The sequence below is a fragment of the Haemaphysalis longicornis genome, unplaced genomic scaffold, assembly GCF_048455015.1.
Source record: "Haemaphysalis longicornis isolate Haplotype H1 unplaced genomic scaffold, Haemaphysalis longicornis Haplotype H1 scaffold_2, whole genome shotgun sequence".
In the NCBI taxonomy this organism is placed as follows: Eukaryota; Metazoa; Arthropoda; class Arachnida; order Ixodida; family Ixodidae; genus Haemaphysalis; species Haemaphysalis longicornis.
The window spans coordinates 254016166-254034539 of NW_027526295.1; the positions used below are offsets into that span (position 1 = coordinate 254016166).

At 45.4% G+C, this 18374-nt stretch overlaps 2 protein-coding genes across 4 annotated transcripts in view; one reads left to right on the forward strand and one right to left on the reverse strand.

Annotated features, from left to right (window-relative positions):
* Positions 1–10558, forward strand: part of Pmvk (Phosphomevalonate kinase) — a 16108-nt gene extending 5550 nt beyond the window's left edge. For 2 of the 3 annotated variants that reach the window (XM_077700222.1, XM_077700221.1), the window contains exons 3-5: positions 8062–8125; positions 8670–8961; positions 10185–10558. In XM_077700222.1, the coding sequence (XP_077556348.1) occupies positions 8062–8125; positions 8670–8961; positions 10185–10324 (496 nt within the window). In that variant the 3' untranslated portion in view covers positions 10325–10558. Of the gene's footprint in view, positions 1–6646; positions 6673–8061; positions 8126–8669; positions 8962–10184 lie in introns of those variants that run through there. The other variant, XM_077700220.1, reaches the window with a different exon arrangement.
* Positions 1–18374, reverse strand: part of LOC144170428 (uncharacterized) — a 38682-nt gene that overhangs the window by 2147 nt on the left and 18161 nt on the right. Inside the window, exons 8-12 of the mRNA XM_077700216.1 lie at positions 5941–6166; positions 5215–5314; positions 2317–2447; positions 1010–1106; positions 416–577 (exon numbers count right to left, since the gene is read on the reverse strand). Coding sequence (XP_077556342.1) covers positions 416–577; positions 1010–1106; positions 2317–2447; positions 5215–5314; positions 5941–6166 — 716 coding nt within the window. The remainder of the gene's footprint in view (positions 1–415; positions 578–1009; positions 1107–2316; positions 2448–5214; positions 5315–5940; positions 6167–18374) is intronic.

Here is an 18374-nt window from a genome sequence, read left to right on the forward strand (position 1 = left end):
CGCGTGTCTCCCCAACCACTGCCTCGCGCGTCGTGCTCTACCTGCAGCAGCAATTAGCACTCCCAGCGCCTGCATCATGTCCACGGCCGCTTTTTTGGGCGGCTGATGAGATCAGTACGTAGGGGCTTTAGCAGAAACTGCCAGCGAGGCAGAATTGACGGTGCTATGGCAGCTCTGCTGTTCGGTAGAAATTAACAACTGCAAACAGTGATATCCATAGTCACATCCTCCGTGTGAGCAAAAGAGCTGCCCGAGCGGAGGTCCGCTTGCGGTGACATCATGATCTCGCTCAGATCTCTCCACTGAAAGGCTCCCTCGTGTGAATACCGCTTAAACAAAATCAATGATCTAGACACTTATGAAAGCCCATCAGGCGTCCTTCAACAAGGTTTCTCGTGCCAATTTTATGGCGTACCCGGATGTTGCTGCCTTGACGGCGCACGTAACAGATGTCCTCTTCATTCTCAAACATAGGGTGGATGCCCATCTTGGAGGTGTTCAGCACTTTGTTCCTCGGGTCACTGCTGTTCCAGGGTAGTAGCTCTATCTCCACCACGTACCGCATCACCACTCCTCCCTGGCTCGTCGCCACAAAATTAGAGAAAAGAACTACATCATTAGTTTAATTCCTAGAGCACAAAAAAGTTCATCGCTGCAAGCTTTTTTTTTTATGTGCTACAGGCGCAGGCACTGAGATCTAGAGTCTTTAGGATGATTGCTTATGGAAACTGTTTCAACTATGCATGAATTTTTAGAAATGGTGCACACTACAAACTGTACTGCAATTCTATCCATAGTCATGGCCACAGGTTAGCTCAGTCAATTGCTGCTACATTTTAGCAACTGCACCACTCACCCTGCAATAAGAAAATTGCCAACATGACAGGTACTGCTTGAAATAAACCACACCTTCAAAACTGCATACTGAGAAATTATCTGAAATGAGGCTGCTGCTTTTAGTGTTTGCGAAAGTTTCAAGGCTGCATCTGCCGATTTCAGTGAGACTTACAACGTTGAGCTGGGCAGAGGCCTCGTTGTCGCACCAGCAGTACTTTGAAGTCTGCAGCTCGTGTGGCCGCATCCGTGCTTTGCTGTTGATTTCGTGGCTGCACAGAAGAGAAAAGAGCTGCTTGCTGTAACAAGGGCCAAAGGAAATGAAAAAAACGCTTGCAGGGCTTTGCAAAACCTTCGCAGCAGAAAAGCACCTGCGAAAAAATGAGCGTGCCTTGCACCTCGTGACATGCAACCAGTTTTTCAAAGCGACCATGAACATAAAATAAAGTTTGGTTCCCTCCAAAGATTGCCACCTCAGAACAACAATAACTCCAGTAACTCAGAATAGCTTGAAGAAATTAAGCTCGATGATAAGAGATGAACAAATGACAGAGTGGCAACTCACTCACCATATCTTTACACCGCCCCTGCAACGTTGCGGGGACTGGATCGTTTGACTGGTGACTGCCGTAAAGAAACTATAGCCAACAAACATGATTACGCCATGGTAGTGGTGCCGCTATTTTTGCTAAGAGTTAACACACTGATTACTGTTTTTCATATTCCCCCTGTAACATCGCTGCTGATACTATATCGTAGCACAATATTTGAATGTTTGTCAACGTCTGTGGCATTTCGTTTAGTAAAAAATGGCTACAATTACTGTACTCCCCAATGCGAAATTTGTGCGCAGCACGAACTGCAGTCTTCTCAGCCATGGCGCATAGCTACTGCGTCTCGGGAAGTGATCGCGTGATGATCCCGGCGGCACACACTACATTTCCATTATCTCGCAGCGCGTCGCCACCACCAAGCATGTTGTTGTAAATTGTATTTGAACCTCCCGCACAAATGTCAGCTATGGTAAGCCTCTGTGTCGGTGGCGCAAACTGCATCTCAGGAAGTGATCGCAATGTGCGTCTCAGGAAGGTACCGTGAACCGAGTCTCAGGAAGTGAACATGTCATCGTCGAGTGCACGGTGGCACGCACTGCTATGGCGTTATCTCGCAGCGTGTCACCACCACCCAGCGTGTCTCATGCGGGCTCGGCATACGGCCCTCCCCCTCACACTTTTGCCACACATTCCTCCTCCATTTTCCTTCTGTATTCGGTGTTTCCTTCAATTGCTTAGTTACGAGGCCGGCGAGGACACCAAACCACAGTAGCAGACACTTACGTGCTGCACACTAAAACAACATCCTTCAGGGCCAGAACGGAGTTGAGCAACTTATGAAAGGTTAGTTCCCTCATACAAAACCAGGATCTAGGTTCTGTTTGCAGCTCTGTTCAAACAAAATACTTGTCTGCTACAAAAACCTCACCTCGCTCTGGTTGTTGGCAGCGGAGCTCCCTCCGAGATGACAGGCACAAACCGCACGTCGTACATGTGCTGCGGTACGGCTGGTCTGTAGCGTGTCATCAGGTTCTCCAAGCTCAGAAGGATGTGGTCTTTCTGAAAACGTCATTGCCATGATTATTCGGAATTATGCCTCCTTGACTCTAAGGGTGATGTTAAAGTGACTTACAAGAGTAGTACGATGCTAAGGTACATGTAGGTGACACGGCAAAAAAAAGCACCCCAAATACTGTAAAATTATCACTATAAAGAAAAAACTTTTATAACAGGCCACACCAACAGTGAAGTAAGACTATGTTTTTAAACTATAAATGATGCACAAGTGCAAGTTACGCCATAGAAAAAAAAAAAAAAGACTAGCATAAAAGAAATCAACTAATCAAGAACTGATATGCACATTTCAAGTTTTAGCATTTATTTCCCCACAAAAGCAAAGGCATGTGTCTACATCACAGGAATATGGCACTAGGATTTGTTCTAGCGCAGTGGTTCTCACACTGGAATGTGCTGGGACCCCTTTCAAGCTCGCAAAAGTGGTGGGACAAACCATTGCGAAATGTATCGATACATGCCATTGTGTCATACAAGTTACTCTAGCAGCTAAAGTCGGGAACAGGCCCACTAGTCGCAGCCAACTCGTAAGAAAACTGGTCCTAGGTGAACTGGCCAAAGCGGCGGGCATTTGGCTCTAAGTGATCCCATACTAGGGAAAGTGGTAGCACCGACCTACTTGTTCCTGGAAATTTCATCTCCAGTTCCATTTTCGGCAGATGTTGAAAAGGGAGGGAGGGTGGGTTGTGAGTTGGATGGCTTCAACCTGATAATTGTTTCCAGGTTGACCTCTTCATAGTTCGTGGGCTGGCCTCTCCTTTTGTTTGTTTGCAGGTGGTGGTTGAAGCAGGCTATTCAGTTTTAACACAAGTTTCACTTTCCCTTTCTTCTTCCCCTTGCAAAAAATATTTGTCACACTTTGGGGGAGGAGGGGTTGATTGTTTGGTCCAATTTTCACCTTCGCTCCTTTTGTTATTGCACCCTTTTGCCCAGAAAACAATTTTCTTAATTTTTACGTTATCTGTTCGAAGATTCTTCAGACAGCCTGGCCTGGTCTAGCAAAAGTACACCATCAACGTTTGAAGCACTAGTTTCAGGAAGTGATACATTCATGTTCAGGCAATAGCTTCAGGAAGTGATACATTCATGTTTGGGAACGTTGACACTGTGTTTAACACATGGGAGTGTGCACTTTCAAAGCGTGGTGCGATATGTGGGACGGGTTTAGGAGCAGAGGTCCACAGCCTTCGAACAGCTAACAACAGCACCATGTCCTGTATAAAAAGAAAGTGTAAGTAGAAAAATGCTAAGTAGCATTTACTAATCAACTGAATTTCTACAATTGTGTATACATAGATCAGTGGTTCTCAACCATTACTGCCCCGGGGACCCCTCTGGGGCTTGCGAAAGTGACGGGGGACCCCACGATGGAGCATATGTTGATCGGTGTCGTAATGTCAAACAATTTGTACTTGCAGCTTACGTCGCCCACACACTTATCCGATTCCCGCCTTTTCTGCTTGACGTTAATGACGATGCACGTCATAATGCTGAACAATTTGCTCTTGAATCTACAAGTCTGCCTTTTCTGTGTCTGTTTCTTTTCTTCTCATAGCTGGCGTGCTGTGCAAAAAGCAGATGTTAAAATATGTGCTACGCGGAGAAACTAAGCGTACACGTAATGTGGCGAAGTTTTGCACTGCAAGAAAGTGCTAGTTAGCAAAATCGAGAAAAATATGGCGGGAGGGGGGGGGGGTGTAGCTTTGAGCGAGGCTTGCTGACCCCTCAAATGTTCCCGCGGACCCCCATTTGAGAACCACTGACATAGATCATTGTGATAACAAAAATAACGAAACAAAAGTTACCCAAATGAGCTACTGATGACAATGATTGTTTGTCAAGAGATAAAAAACAAAAAAGATCAAAATATTAAAAACCAAAAATGCAGAACCAAGTCGCAAACATCTACCCAACATGCAGAACCAAGTCGCAAACATCTACCCAACACAGCACCGTCACCCGATTACCTAAAAATAGAACTAAATTTAAAAAATGAAAATGAACAAACAAAAATATTGTGACCTCACACGATTATCTCAATAAAGCACAAAAGAACCAACTAAATACGCCGTCTGGTATGGTGTGTTACTCCAAGGCCACCAAGGAAACGCAAGGTTGGTAAATCAAAGGAGGGGTGTGGAAGAATGTTTACGCATAAGTAGATGATTATACAAATTCCTGTATTTTTCTCGCTTGAATATGATTGACCAAAAATGTAAATTGTGACGAGGTGGGCAAGTGTCCAGTCACCCTAGATTACGAGTTTGTGCGAGACGGCCTATGACAACTTGCCTTATTTGACGAGTTCACCTACAACGAGTTGGCTGGGACGAATTCTCCTAGACCCGCTAAAGTTGCCCACATGCCTATTCAAAGCCCACTTTTTGTGTAACTTTTATGCTGATACATGTCATATTGCTGAACAATTTGGTCACCCAGACACCTATGCGCTGCTTTTCGTGTCTGGCTTTTTGCATAACTGGCATGTTGTGCAAAAAGCTGCGTTAGAACAGTTGCTATGTGAAGAAATTAAAACAAGTCGTGCAGCGAAAGCCACCTTTTTGTGTTGGCAGCAAGGTTTGGAAAAAAGGAGAAAACAAATGTGGTGAGGGGTGGAGGTGGTAGTGGAAGGCATCGCGGACCCCTTAAATGCCCTAGTGGACCCCCATTTCAGAACCTTTGTTTTTGTGAATAATGCACGCGCTTCAAACTTCAGCACACTTCAAAAAAAAGGTAGTCTGAAATGGCTCACTTGATATTCGGTTAGGTGCATGCCATTCACAACAGCGTTGTCGAGGATCCCTATGTAAACAGTGCCACCCTGTCCAGTGTTAAGAAAGGCACAAATTGTCCTGAAAAAAATGCAAGTAAACCCACAGTAAGGGCTGAAGACATCGCAACGTCCACTGTGGAAACGAGAACCCTCTAAAACCAGCAGCTTTGCAAACTGGCTACAATGGATGACATGCCAAGTCCACTGGCCACTCTACTCAACTCACGTTTTTGCCTTTTTCATAACTACGCCACAACACCGTGGAATGCGTTTAACAAGTCTTAAAAGGATCTCGCTATTCTGCTAGTTCCCTGAAGAACGTTTCAAATCTCCTGTCTGTTACAAACTGAGAATAATTCCGCAACTCTAAAAGACTTGGATGCGTGTTCGGTTGGTACAACACGAACATTTTCGTAATGGGGAATTATGTCGTGCTGGCACTTAAAGATGTCAACACTCAAGACTGTAGGACTCCGTGCATCGCCTCCTGTATTTTTGGAGCGATGCTCCGTAAAACCAGCCGGTTCGCAGTAGAAATGGCTCTCTTCGCGACCACGTGACCAGGCCTCTCACTGCCTCGAGGGAAAAATAAACATTGCAAGCAGTACACCGTATTACGCTACCGTACAATGCTTAATTGTTCGTTTGTCTATTGTTTCCCAAGCACGCAAATGCGTGCGCGAGTTTCTCACAACCGCTGCCCACCTTGAGATGCTCTGGCGGGAATGAAGGTCCTTGCAGGCCTGCGACAGCTCTTCGAAGGAGATCGCCTTGTGCGCCTTGAATTCGTGGTGCTGGTCTTCCTCGATGTCGACATGCTCGCCGTACTTGTAGAAGAGTCGCTTGGCGGGGGCATCCGCGTCGCCTTTCTTGTTGTCTTCCATGATAAACCGCGCTAGACGGGTCACCCAGTCAACCCAGTCGTCTCCACCTTGAAGAAAAACGGTTTCACCGTGATCAGGGCTCGGTGTCAGTGCGGCTAAGCGCGTGCAAAATGAGCAGACTTGCCTGATCGCAAACTCGCGCGTCGCGTGGAGCACGTGGAGTCGCTTTGTTGGCTTTGTGCCCTTTTTAAAAACTTTCGCAATGGCTGGCAAAACGCCACCTGTAGCCGCTGTAGCGCGAAGCGCTTGCGTCGCTAGCGTTGTTTTATGATGCTGATTTTGAGACGCAGTTTTGTTTACGACCCGGCAGCTTTGTAGTGCAAATTGTTTACAGTGGGCCTAGCGTTACCGGAATTTCCATGGCACACTTACTCCTGGATGTTCATGGACTGCACAGGACAGAACACTGTTCAAATATAACTATATTACCATGGAAAACACAAACATTAAACATAAACATTTTCACCGGCTGTAGCGTATCTGTGAGGCGGCCTGTTATCAGAGGCTCTTCGTTCCCATGCGCTACGCTTTTCCAAGAGTTCATGGAACAGCAGTTCGTAGAGTGCACGCCATTTCATACCACTGCATCTACAACTTTACCACCCATTGCATCCATCCACTATTTCATCAATCACCTTGATCCACTGCTTACTTTTTCAGGAGCTTTGAAACATCTGCAGACCTAGTTTGTTTTATGCAGTTCTGCAGTCTCTAGAAAACTCTTTTTTGTTTACGTATGTTGACATTATTTGACGTTTGGCCAGCCTTCTTGTGCGTGTCTTTGCAATGCCCCAGATCAGCACAGCTTACCCTAGAGCCACAGTATTCCTTTTGCGTTACTTCTCCATGTTACGACTTTCCTTCCATTTGATTCGATTCCTTTCTGTTCCAAGCTGACGGCAACGCTCTTGCAATGTTGCTGGTTAGCTTGTGTGGCTTGCTGAAGTGGTGGAACGATTGACCTACATGGGTGATGGGTTTCAGATTGCCTGGGAAAGGTCTCACGTTGAATTAGGAGAACTGAGCTGCTGCCGTGTGGAAGTTTGGTGGAGATAGCCGTAGCGCTGTGAAACAACGCAGAAATTGCCCGAATATAAATGTACTGGCAAGTACAGGGTTTTTGCACTGCACGGAGAACAGGTTTTCATTGAGGCATCAACATGGCTATAGGCATTAACTGACTGTCATAGTCTGGAAATCCCACGTTTTTTAATTAACACAGCTCATGCAACTATTGTAAACACATGACCTACACTTCTCTTGAAGGGAACTGCACATTTTGATATTACTAGTCTGTCTTTTACCTCGGATTTAAATAAACTGAAGTGTCTGGAACAAGAAGAAGAATAAAGGCAGATTAAAAAAAGGGGGAGGGGGACATAAAAATACGAGAGGACAAATGCTAGCTGGCTGTTCCACTTAAAACGCGCTACACATTAGGAAAGCATCCCCTATAAAACAAAACAACCAAAGTGTCAAAAATGCCAATGACGTTCCACTTGCCAACTCATCGGCTGCACAAACGAACCAAAAATTTTGTAGAGATGGAATATTGTTAGAAAAAGGTAAAAAGTGAAGTTGCATCAAAAAAGCTCTTGAGAACAGCAACTATAATTCGTCAAAATGTCCCAATCACGCACTGTTTGAATAAATAATGTTCGATAAATTGTCATCAGCCAACAGGCAAACAAGTGCATCATTGTTTTGGACAGCATGCAGCAAATGTGGCAATACAGACATAATTTTATAACCCCATCCCTTGCCAACGTGTGACGGACCACTAGCTAGGCGTGCCTTTAGCGAACAAATTGTTGCTAAGTGGCCGCAGTAGAGATTACTTTGATCAGCTGTGCAGTCTAAAAAGGGGCCTACTATCATGATTTCCGTTTAATTCACAAGGAGATCTCGTGGAAGCAAACTGCGCGCATTCTTCCTTGTGCAGGATTGGAGATGACAAATGCACGATTCTGCGCCTTGCGGAGCCCATAAAAGAAGCCTATGCAAAGGTAAAATGCATGGCTAGTTCCTCACGCAAAGTGTCACTACGTATACAGAACACCCAATATAGCGTACTTTGTATAAAAACGTAAAGCTGTGCACGAAACTATAAACGAAACTCGGCCAAGCACTGGGCACTGCTGCACTCTCAAACATCCAGATTAGAACCATCTAATAATAGAGCTGCTTAAATGTGAAAAGACCAGCCCAAAGCTTTTGTCACACCAACTAAAACCTCACTGCAATTTTAACACAGTCTGTTTTTCAGCAGTGTAGAGTTAACGGAGGACAGGTTCGACGAATGTGAACAAGGTGTGGGAACCTTTGTCTAGTCCTGTAATTTCTTTATAAACTGAAAATACTAGTAACAAATGGGACTTTGATTCAATACGAGAACTCGATAGAAAGATGAGATAAGGAAATTTGATGGCAAAGAATATAACTCAGACAGTGCAGGGTAGGAGCAGTGAGAAGTGCGCAGTAGATGCCTTCATCCTGCAGTGGACATAAAAGAGGCTGACAATGTTTCAATGCATGTGGTGCAATGTGCAGGAGCACAACCTCGACTACAACCGACTGCTCGATTCGTCCGACTACAAGGAGCTGTACCGTGCCAAGATGGTCGCCTGGGGTGAGGAGAAGCGCGATGCCGACCTGTCCTTCTTCTGCCGGCTGGCGGTGAAGAAGCGCGGCCGGCCCGAGTTTGCCGTCTGGGTGGTGAGCGACGCCCGGCGAGAGAGCGACATCGAGTACTTCCGCGAGAGCTTCACCTGCCCCACGCTCACCGTTCGGGTCAGGGCTCGCAACGACACGCGCAGAGATCGCGGATGGGTGCACACCCCCGGTGAGTGACGCACATGCATGTAGCTAACAAGTGCCTAACACTGCAGGGTTTCATTGAAGTGGGGAACTGCAATGTACTTGCTAGTCAGCTACGGTGTCTCTGACTACACCTCATTTTAGTTAGTGCTCTGAATTGGGGAGTGATCCGTGCTGTGGCACTATTCACATTTGAGCACTAGCAAGCTTCACTCCCCAAGCATTGTAAGGTGCCTCCACTCATTGCCAAACCAATGCATTCAAAGTAGTGCAGCGCATGGTATTCTCATTTTACACTGAGCAAACCAAGATTTTTCACTCTTTTGAATGACCCGTTAAAGACCTCAAGAAAATGGTACACCCTGTAGAACTCGTAAATTGAATGGCTGCAAATCTTTGTTCCCCTGTAATATGGCAAAGCAATTCATGAGGTGTTGAGAGAGCAGGGCTAGATAGGCATGCAGTCAACAACAACAACAAAAAAAAAACAGCAATAAATTTGGCTGTATCAACATGGAATTTCAGGCGAAACCAGCATACACTGTAGCTTATAAAGCGTCCAACACAACCACGGGTATGTGTTACTCTGTGGGTGTTTAATACTTCAACCTTCCCATAGTGCTTGCGCTATATTAATTAATTGAACTTCTTGACCAACCGAAATGATTGAGTTCAGCCATTTTATAAAGTGCTGCCCATTATCGAGATCGATTAGAGTTGAACAGGACATCTACACTTGTGTGGATTAAGTTGAGGGTATAAAAGTGTCATCATCGTTGTCTCTTTGTGTCTTTTTTCTTTAGCTTTCCATTACTGTGTGTATGTTTAGGCGTAACATTTAGCAGCCCTAACATTCGGCCTAGCAACCTGAGATGCAACGTCAAACTTGTAGTACGTGAAGCTGCGGGTACTGTTCAATGATGTCAGACCTTAAAGCGTAATGAGGCCTAAGTCGTCAGGTTGGCGCACACCCATTTCTCTCCCCCCCCCCATTTCCCATTTCTCTCGCTGCACCTTCTGCACTTTGGCTTGGAGGTCGGGCAAAAGTGCTTCTGCATAAAATGTAAAGTGGAGCGACTGTTCCTCACACCCTTAACCTCGCAGAATTGTCACCACTGGCTTCTGCCATTCCAGTGCATTCAGTGTGTGTGCAGTGGAAAGCAAAAGCAGGCCATGTTTCTGAACTCTGGGTAATTATGTAATGCTAGCAAAGTGTACCAAGATTCCGTTTTCTTTTCTTTGCTGCAGGCATTGACGATGCCCCAACTGAGTGTGGGCTGGACCAGGTAGAGAACTGGGACTTTGTGATCAAAAACAACGACGAAGATGACCTGGAAGGCCAACTGGAATCTATTCTTCGGGTCGTGCACGAACACTGTTCATCATGACATGCCAACGCACATTTGCGGACTTTGCATTTCCCGCACGTGCCAATACACACCGAACTATATCTATACACTGCTCGTTACAATCAGCTTCTCCAGTCATGTAAGTGTCTGGGAAAAGCATTTCACGCTCTTAAACCAAGGCAATCAATGTTTCAGAGATTAAAATTTTACTCTACACTCACTTATATACTGTAACACACGTTTCTCCTGTTATTAAACATGTTTGAAACAGCATTTCTTGTCACTTGATTGAAAAACCATTTAAGACATTCGAAATATGCAAACAAAAGCAATGAAAAAAAGATAGAAAAATGGTGTGAATGCAGGCTTGTTGGTACATACTTAGTTTGATAACACCTGTCTTAGCGCTGTTGTCTAACAATGTAGACTGCTCCACTGTGCTTATAGTCATGTGAACAACAGAAAACTGGAGTTTTATAGAATTAGAAAATTTTTAACTGCTGTTAAGCACACCATCAGGATTATTGTACTTAAAAGTACATTGGCACATTGCAAATGCATTGGTCGTTCACCCATTCATAGTTTCGCCAAAAAGCTATACAAACCATGCAAGGTTGGCAACGTGCTTTGTTCCGGAGTGACGAGCTTTGAAGTTGCAAACGAGCAAATAAAATTGCTAGCAGAGCAAAAAAGAAGGGCACTAGCTTACCAGAGAGTGGCTAGACTACGTGGACTCAATTTGGCACCACTGGCACGCTTCATTCCCCAATTTAGCAAGGCCAGAATGACTGATCATGGCAGTTGACTCACAACTTAATGATGTCACATTAGTGGACTCAAGCAGTTCAGCTACAAAAAAAATACAAAAAAATTTCGCAGTGATCATAATTAAGATCAATATCGTATATGGATTATTTTATTCGGAAATTAAATTGTGGTTTTGTGCTTCACCGTGTTCATTGGTAAAGAGTTGTGACACTTGCTGGGCTAAAGTATTTTGTCTTTCCCATTTGCCAGAAAAAAATTGACACTTGAGCACTCCTTACGACGGAAGGCTTGCGAAAGCATTAGTACCTGATTGCCGAATATGTCCTCTCATTATCATCATTTTCCCTTCAAGTCTTTTTCTTCTATCTCAGCTATTACGGCTCAGCACACACCCACATTTGCACTAACAAACAAAGAAGATATTTAGTGGCAACGTTCTTTCTTTTTCAGCAAGCAGCATCATCAGATTATTTTTGTAGGCCTCAGTTCACGCCTGCAACACCTGTGCTTCCGAAGGCCTTTCCATTGTGAATACATGGGGCAAACTTTTAAGTGAGCGTTCAACTGTCAATCGGAAGTTGCCATGTAGCTTATGTTCCCAAGTCAAGGGCCATAACGCATTCACCAGGCCCTTGTTAGGCAGCTGGAGTTACTCAACTATGGTGGTGTTGGAGATGTGCATTTCAAAGGCACCTCGTTTGAATCACATGCAGACACTAACTTATCCCATTTTCTTCTCAACTCAACTAACTCTTTTTTTACAAACTCTTCCCTCAGAAATTTGGCATCAATCCAGGCATTCTTATAACTGCTTTTTATTCTTTGGGGTGTCGGCCATTTTCAGGGCGTGGGATTTTCTACCTACCGAATTATGTCATGCTTTCGAATTATTATTATGAATGCCTTGTTTCAATGAGAGCGTATTCGACAACAGTAATGTGTTCAGCTTGTTAAGGAAGTGTCCAAAAAATTGAGATCGCAGCTCAAAGCATTGTCTTCACCTACATCTTCAAAACAGTTGGGTGTCCATTAAAAATGGATCTACCAGTGTGAGGCTGGTGATGCACATAATGAGGGGCTGTTAAATGCACTGTTGTAGAGCCCATTAACAAGTTGTATTGCCACAAAGTTTTCATCCTGGAAATACTGTACCCCGTTAAAGTACCGACACCAAATTTGTGTTTTGTTTCTTCTGTTCTTTCACATAAACCATAGCGTATGAATTAAAGCTGGCCAATGTACCGCCAGCTGAGAATTACAGCGCCATTTATGGCATCGGCTGAGGTTTCCCCCACCGAGAGCCCAGGAGCAGGTGTGCGGTGCTCAAGGGCTCAGTTGACAGCACGTTTTTCTCTAACCAAGCAAGATGCCAGCTTTGCCCTTGGCTTCAAAAGCATCCAAGGCCTTCGTTCATACCCACCTACTCACCACTTCCACTCCGGTACAATTAAAATTGTCCTACTGCATTTAGCAAGTTTGAAACTGCTCAAAGGTGGGGTGGTGGGGCGAAAAGGAACAAAGGATGCCTCAAGTCCCACAAAATATTGAATTTTATTTTTGCCGTGCTTGGGCTTGTTGGCTTCGTTACCAATTAAGTGCATATTTGATTGGCTGGCGGCTACACCCTTCTTCTCAGCCTGTTTGATGTCACAGCGCGGCTGAGCTATCATTTCCCAGCCTCTTAAAACAGAAGCAGTAATGTCGATAAGTGATGTTTGACACCCATAATCACAGAAAGGCATTTTGGTATTTTTATGAAGCAAACCATGCAAGTTTTTAGTGAATGAAAAGGACGACCACAACAACGACGTAACAGCAAGTAATCCTTTAATCAGAACAGCCTTACATTCTTTCCATTTAAATTAACTCACCCGCGCTGAGGCTTTCATTTGCTCACAGAAGTAATGGGAAGACAATGCTTGACCTTCGTAGCAAAAACAAAACAAAAAAATCCTGAGCTACACTTGTCGCACAAGTTATGTACAGAAGACGGAAATGAGTGCAAGAAAAGAATCGAGATGGCAGTATGGTCGCGACAGGTTCCAGCGCAGACAAGGCCCCTATCACCATTGTCGTGTGTGTGTGTGCGTAGCTTGCACTTGAGGCGGCAGTCTCCTGCAGCCTTGGCATTTTGCAGGCAGACTGGGCCGGTTGGGAAGAGGGGCCACGCAAAATGCTACCGGGGCTCTTTTCTCCCGCCCTGGAAGGCAAGGCAATCGCAAATGTAGTCACACAAACGAGGACACAGCTGTACAGAGTGAGGGGTGGCCAAAAACACTGTGCCTGCACTGCACCGACTCTGCAGAGAAATCTCAGAGGAAAAGAGAACGACCCCTTAGCTTTGCTCAGTGCTCATTTCGCTAGTGTCCACTATACATAACACAGTATAGTAAAAGCTCGTTAATTCGAACTCAAAGAGGACCATAAAAGTGCTCGAATTAAGTGGAGTTCGAATTAGCGGGCGGGCACTAGAATGAATGGAAATCGTGCCACACTGCGCGGGCAGAACACGAAGAAGTCACCTCTGGACCCGGTATTGCGAACTAGGCACTACTGCACGTTTGTGGCAGGTGATTTTGAAAACAATAATGGCATGCACTGGAGCACTGGCGCCGGTCCTAGCCACGCCCTCTGTAGAAGCAAAATAAGCTGTTGCAGGAGCATAGCACGCCCGCCACACTGTTGTAAGTTCTGTAGTTCTGTTTCGTTGTTTTGCATCTCTAGTAAGTTTGCTTTGGTTTGGATTTGCAGCACCTTGTAACCCCTCTGGGACAACTTCTGCCAGGAGCGATGGAAACCAAGGGATCATGGTTCGAATTATCGGCCGTTTTCGCCCATACAGGGCTGTGCCGGGACCAGGGCATGAGTTCGAATTAACCGAGTTTGAATTAACAAGCTTTTACTGTACCATGGAGCGGTCAGCCCATGTAACGATTAAATAAAAAGGAAAACACCAGATTTTTACCTTTTACCAACGTTCATTTTAGGGCCAGATTCTAGGGAGATTTCCTCCATCTGTTTGCACCGTTTGTCGAAACAGAGTGGTCATACGTTCGCACAAAGCATGACCTAATGGTCAGAACAGAAGGAACAATGGAGAACGGAGAAAATCTTTCCAAATCTTTCCACAATTGCCCCCCCCCCCAAATTCTCACCACTGTACTGCAATTCAACCATTATAATATATGCAGATGCTCAACAAATGAATGATGTCCTTTGTCTACACGGAGAGGTTCCAACCATTTAGTTGGAACCTCTGCTGTCACTGCTGTGTGCATGAAGTCTGGCAGTGGCTACACATCACTATTGCCTATCCAGCTTGCAAAATACACAGCGACAATGAATGTGCCGAATTCACACAGCACATGAACGAACACATGGAAAGGGGTGTTACCTTTCTAGCATCCTGCTGCAACTGGCGCACCTTGGACCGTTCTTGCTCTAGTGCTGCATGCAACTCTGTGACCTGCACATCAAGTTACAAAGTGAACACCGCAATGAAACTGTGCTCAGCACCAGCGCACTCTTGGTTAGCTTCTGTGCAACACCCGAGTAGAAAGGAACTGCTTTGCTTCTGAATCTTCCAGCCCTTTGAGCATGGACACAGAGTGGCTCCGGCTTGGCACAGACTAGTGTTTAACCGAACAACCAGTAAACCCCCTTTGTTAGCTGACATATGCAAAAGTGTAAAATAATGTGAAACTTTGACAACTGCAGTGAGGTTGTTGATAAGGCTTCATAATTAGAAGCTGCATTGTTTTCTTTACCATCTTCTTCATTCTTCAATGGAATAAAAACTAATGTGGGTACATCTGCTTCGTCTAAAGAGATCGTAGCATGTTCAACGCTGATGCAGCCAAGTCTTTTCCGACTTTAGACTAAAAAAACGTGTGGAAAGGTCAGCTGATGCTCAGGTCAACTCATATTTGTAGCAATCCATAACAATATTGTCCATTTCTCATTGGGGTGAAGCAGAAAAATGTGCAGTTGAGCGCACATGCCACAAGTGCATTAAAGGGGCACTGACACAAATATTTTGCATCTTGTTTTTTTTGCTGCGATAAGTAGCTAGTGACCTACTTATAACCTGTAGAAACCTCATTTGCTTCAGCGTGCGACGGTTGTTTAATTAGAGGCATTTTCAATGCGGCCAGTCGCAGTTTCGGTTTCAGCTAGTGCCACGAAACGATGGATTTTGCAGATTTTGTGTGAACAAAGCTGACCACGTGACCATCGGAGGGATATCACAGAGCAGAGCCGCCGTAGCACTGTCGAATCCGCATCGACGGCAGTTTCTGCGAATGCCCCCACGTACTGATCTCGTGAGGAGCTTAATTAAAAAGCGACCGTGGATGTGACACAGGCGCTGCGAGTGCAAATGCTACCGCGGCTAAAGAACGACGCGCGACGCTCGAGACGGTAGGTGGCAAGACGCGCGCTGGGAGCAGCCGGCCGGTCTGCCTACAGGTCCGCCTACAGATGTGTTCGGCTTAGCACTGCGGCGGATATTCGAGTGCCGCTCTCGCAAGCGGTGCAGATGACAATTTTTAATGCAACCCGCCATCGCATCATTAACTCCTTTCTCATGTAAGCCACCATGGTCGGGACTTGGGGACAATTTCGTGCAGCGGTAACAAGCTATCACTCGAGCTACCTGCGCCGGCCTGCGCCGGCCTGGGCCACTTCGCGGCCGTGGCCGCCGCCTGCACAGCGACCGTGCGGCTAGCTCAGTGGGCTTTTCGTGACTCCGGCGCGTTTTCGCATCCAATGGTAATAAACAGTAATAGAAACAGAGGGCCTGGAATCGCTGTAGAACTTTGGTCGCGGCCAGCTGCCCGATGAGCTGACGAAATCACGGCGCCTCCGCCACCAACGATCGGGTCGTTCGTTCTCGAGAGCAGAAGCTCTGCCCTCCGGCCCTCCGATTGGAGCGGCGAGCCGGGCAAGCCAGCGAAAAACGCCGGCAGCGGAAGCTGCAAACACAAACTCGTGACGTGTTTGGACGTTGTTTATTTACACAATATCCTCGGGATGTCGATTGCGCGTGGTCCTCTGCTGGCTGCTCGGTTGCGTTTCGCACACTTTAAAATCGATTTTAAATATGCTCTAGGCTGTATTCGCCGCTGATATTTTGCAGATGATGTATATGTGTTCCCACCAATCTATCTCCGAAGTTATCTCGCCTTCAAAATTTTGTGTCAGTGCCCCTTTAAAAGGAGACAACAGGCCTTGATAACCAAGAATTGCCGAAATATACCAATTTCCTGAACATATTTTATTTGCAGACTACAAGTCCAGAAGAATGTATATATGCAAAATATTACATCGGTACCTCAAGTATGCTGCGAAGCTGTTGCAATTTTAAGTCCCTTAAATGACCATTTTCGTGATGTTTCCCAACTAAGTGCCTTGTTTTTTCAGAATGAGGTTTCTGAGAAATCAACCATCAGGTACAGTATCTCGGGATGTACTGGTCAGACCCGCATAACTTTGCTGCATCTGAAGGTTTATGAACTGCATTATGCAACAGAACCACAAAAACAAAGCTTCTTTTTGCTAACGCAAAATGTCACGCAGTTAATTTTACAAAAATATTATTTGCTCAAACGACATTTAATACAGTTGTAGTTTTGAAGTATAAATGCTAAAATTAATGCTGTGGCACAACTGCAACTGCTGGTCCTTCTGGGGCCCAAAAGGATATTAAAAATTCCACAATTTAATTTGCAGATAAGAAAAAATTGTGCAAAAACGAATGGCATAAAGTGTTCGCACCTCTGCATGTGCTTGGGGATGTTAAAGGGACAAGTTGCTATAGATTGATAAATTAGCATATCAAAAGCACGAATATACCACCCTTACGAGTAGCTTTTTTAAAAATACAGCAGAAAATAGCGAAAACGTAATACAGGTGCTGCCACCACTAGGTATACCGCACAACTTGCACTGGAAGTGCTTAAATCGTCTGGCGTGCGCAAAGTCTCCGCTGGCTGCCACTGGATTGCACTACTCGTCCATGCTTGGGGCGGTGGTACCGCTTTTCGAGGAAGCGTGCGAGCTACGCACGAGCGGTTCATTTGGCGCCAACACTCGCGGGGCCTCAAAAAGCCTTTTTTTTTTTTCCCCACAACAAAGCATCAATACTGATCATGGGTCCCATGAAGGAACATTTTGTTTAGTGGTTCGGAGCTGCAAAGAATGTGGGAGTTCGGGAAAGCATGCCCCATTTGACCACAACTGACCAAACCGCTCGGTACATGGTAGCATTGTATTCAGTTGCTTCTGTACCGCAATACAACACCACTGTCTCACTTGTTTCTGGTTTATCATGACTGCAGTCGCTGTTTGCGTCACGTTTGGTCAGTGTTTGATTAGCGATATCTCAGCAATTTCGGCACCAAATCAACGCTAAAATGGCTATGTAAAGAGGTCAGACTTTAATTTGAAACCAGCTTGCTCGCTTCCTGCAGTGTCCCTTTAAAATACACTGAACATGAAAACTTCAAGCGCACAGGTTAAAAAACGACAAAAATGTCCCCGACATGAGTGCCACCCATGAGCAAGCTTAGCGCACGTTCACTGCCCAGGCGAGGCAGCGTCAGCGTACCTGCTGAGTGAGCTCATCCTTGACCTGGGTGACCTCCTCAAAGTCTCGCAGGATTTCTGCCTTGTCTTGCACTGCAAGCGGGAATGCCATTCCAATGGTGACCACTCCGCCTACTTCACTGGAGTAGGAGCACACTCTTTTTATGGAGCAGTTATTTTAAAAGAGGCACATCTAGCAGAAGCAAGAGCATAACGTTTCTTCATGCTGGGATCAGGCGGCAACATCACCTGGCAAGCACATGAATGAAGCCATGCAAACCTTCAGCGATGGAAATTTGAAGCTGCTACAACAAAAATCTGACTGCACCATTAGGCATGCATTTGAGCAGATTAGTGGCAAATAAGCTACCAATAAATGTCATTTTCATGGCTAGTTTCAACTTGAACTGCCCACAATTCAGATTACGTCTGAAGGCTGGCATTTACGTAAGAAAAGTGACACATCATAAAACCCTGCCTCAGCCAAAGATATTGCCTGCAAACTGTACGTACATGTGTTATCATTTGCGGAGTAAACGCCATATTGTCAACACCATTTTCTAAACGTAAATGCACATTCTGACAAAGTAAGCATAGCAACATTTAGGAGTGAAAGAAGCAGTCTGTACTGTTAGTCAAGTTAAGGAAGATACTTGTGTAATTGTCATTACCAGGTACACTGCACACATTTCCCCAACAGCCTAATCTACAGAATGCACTGCATTCCCATGGCACA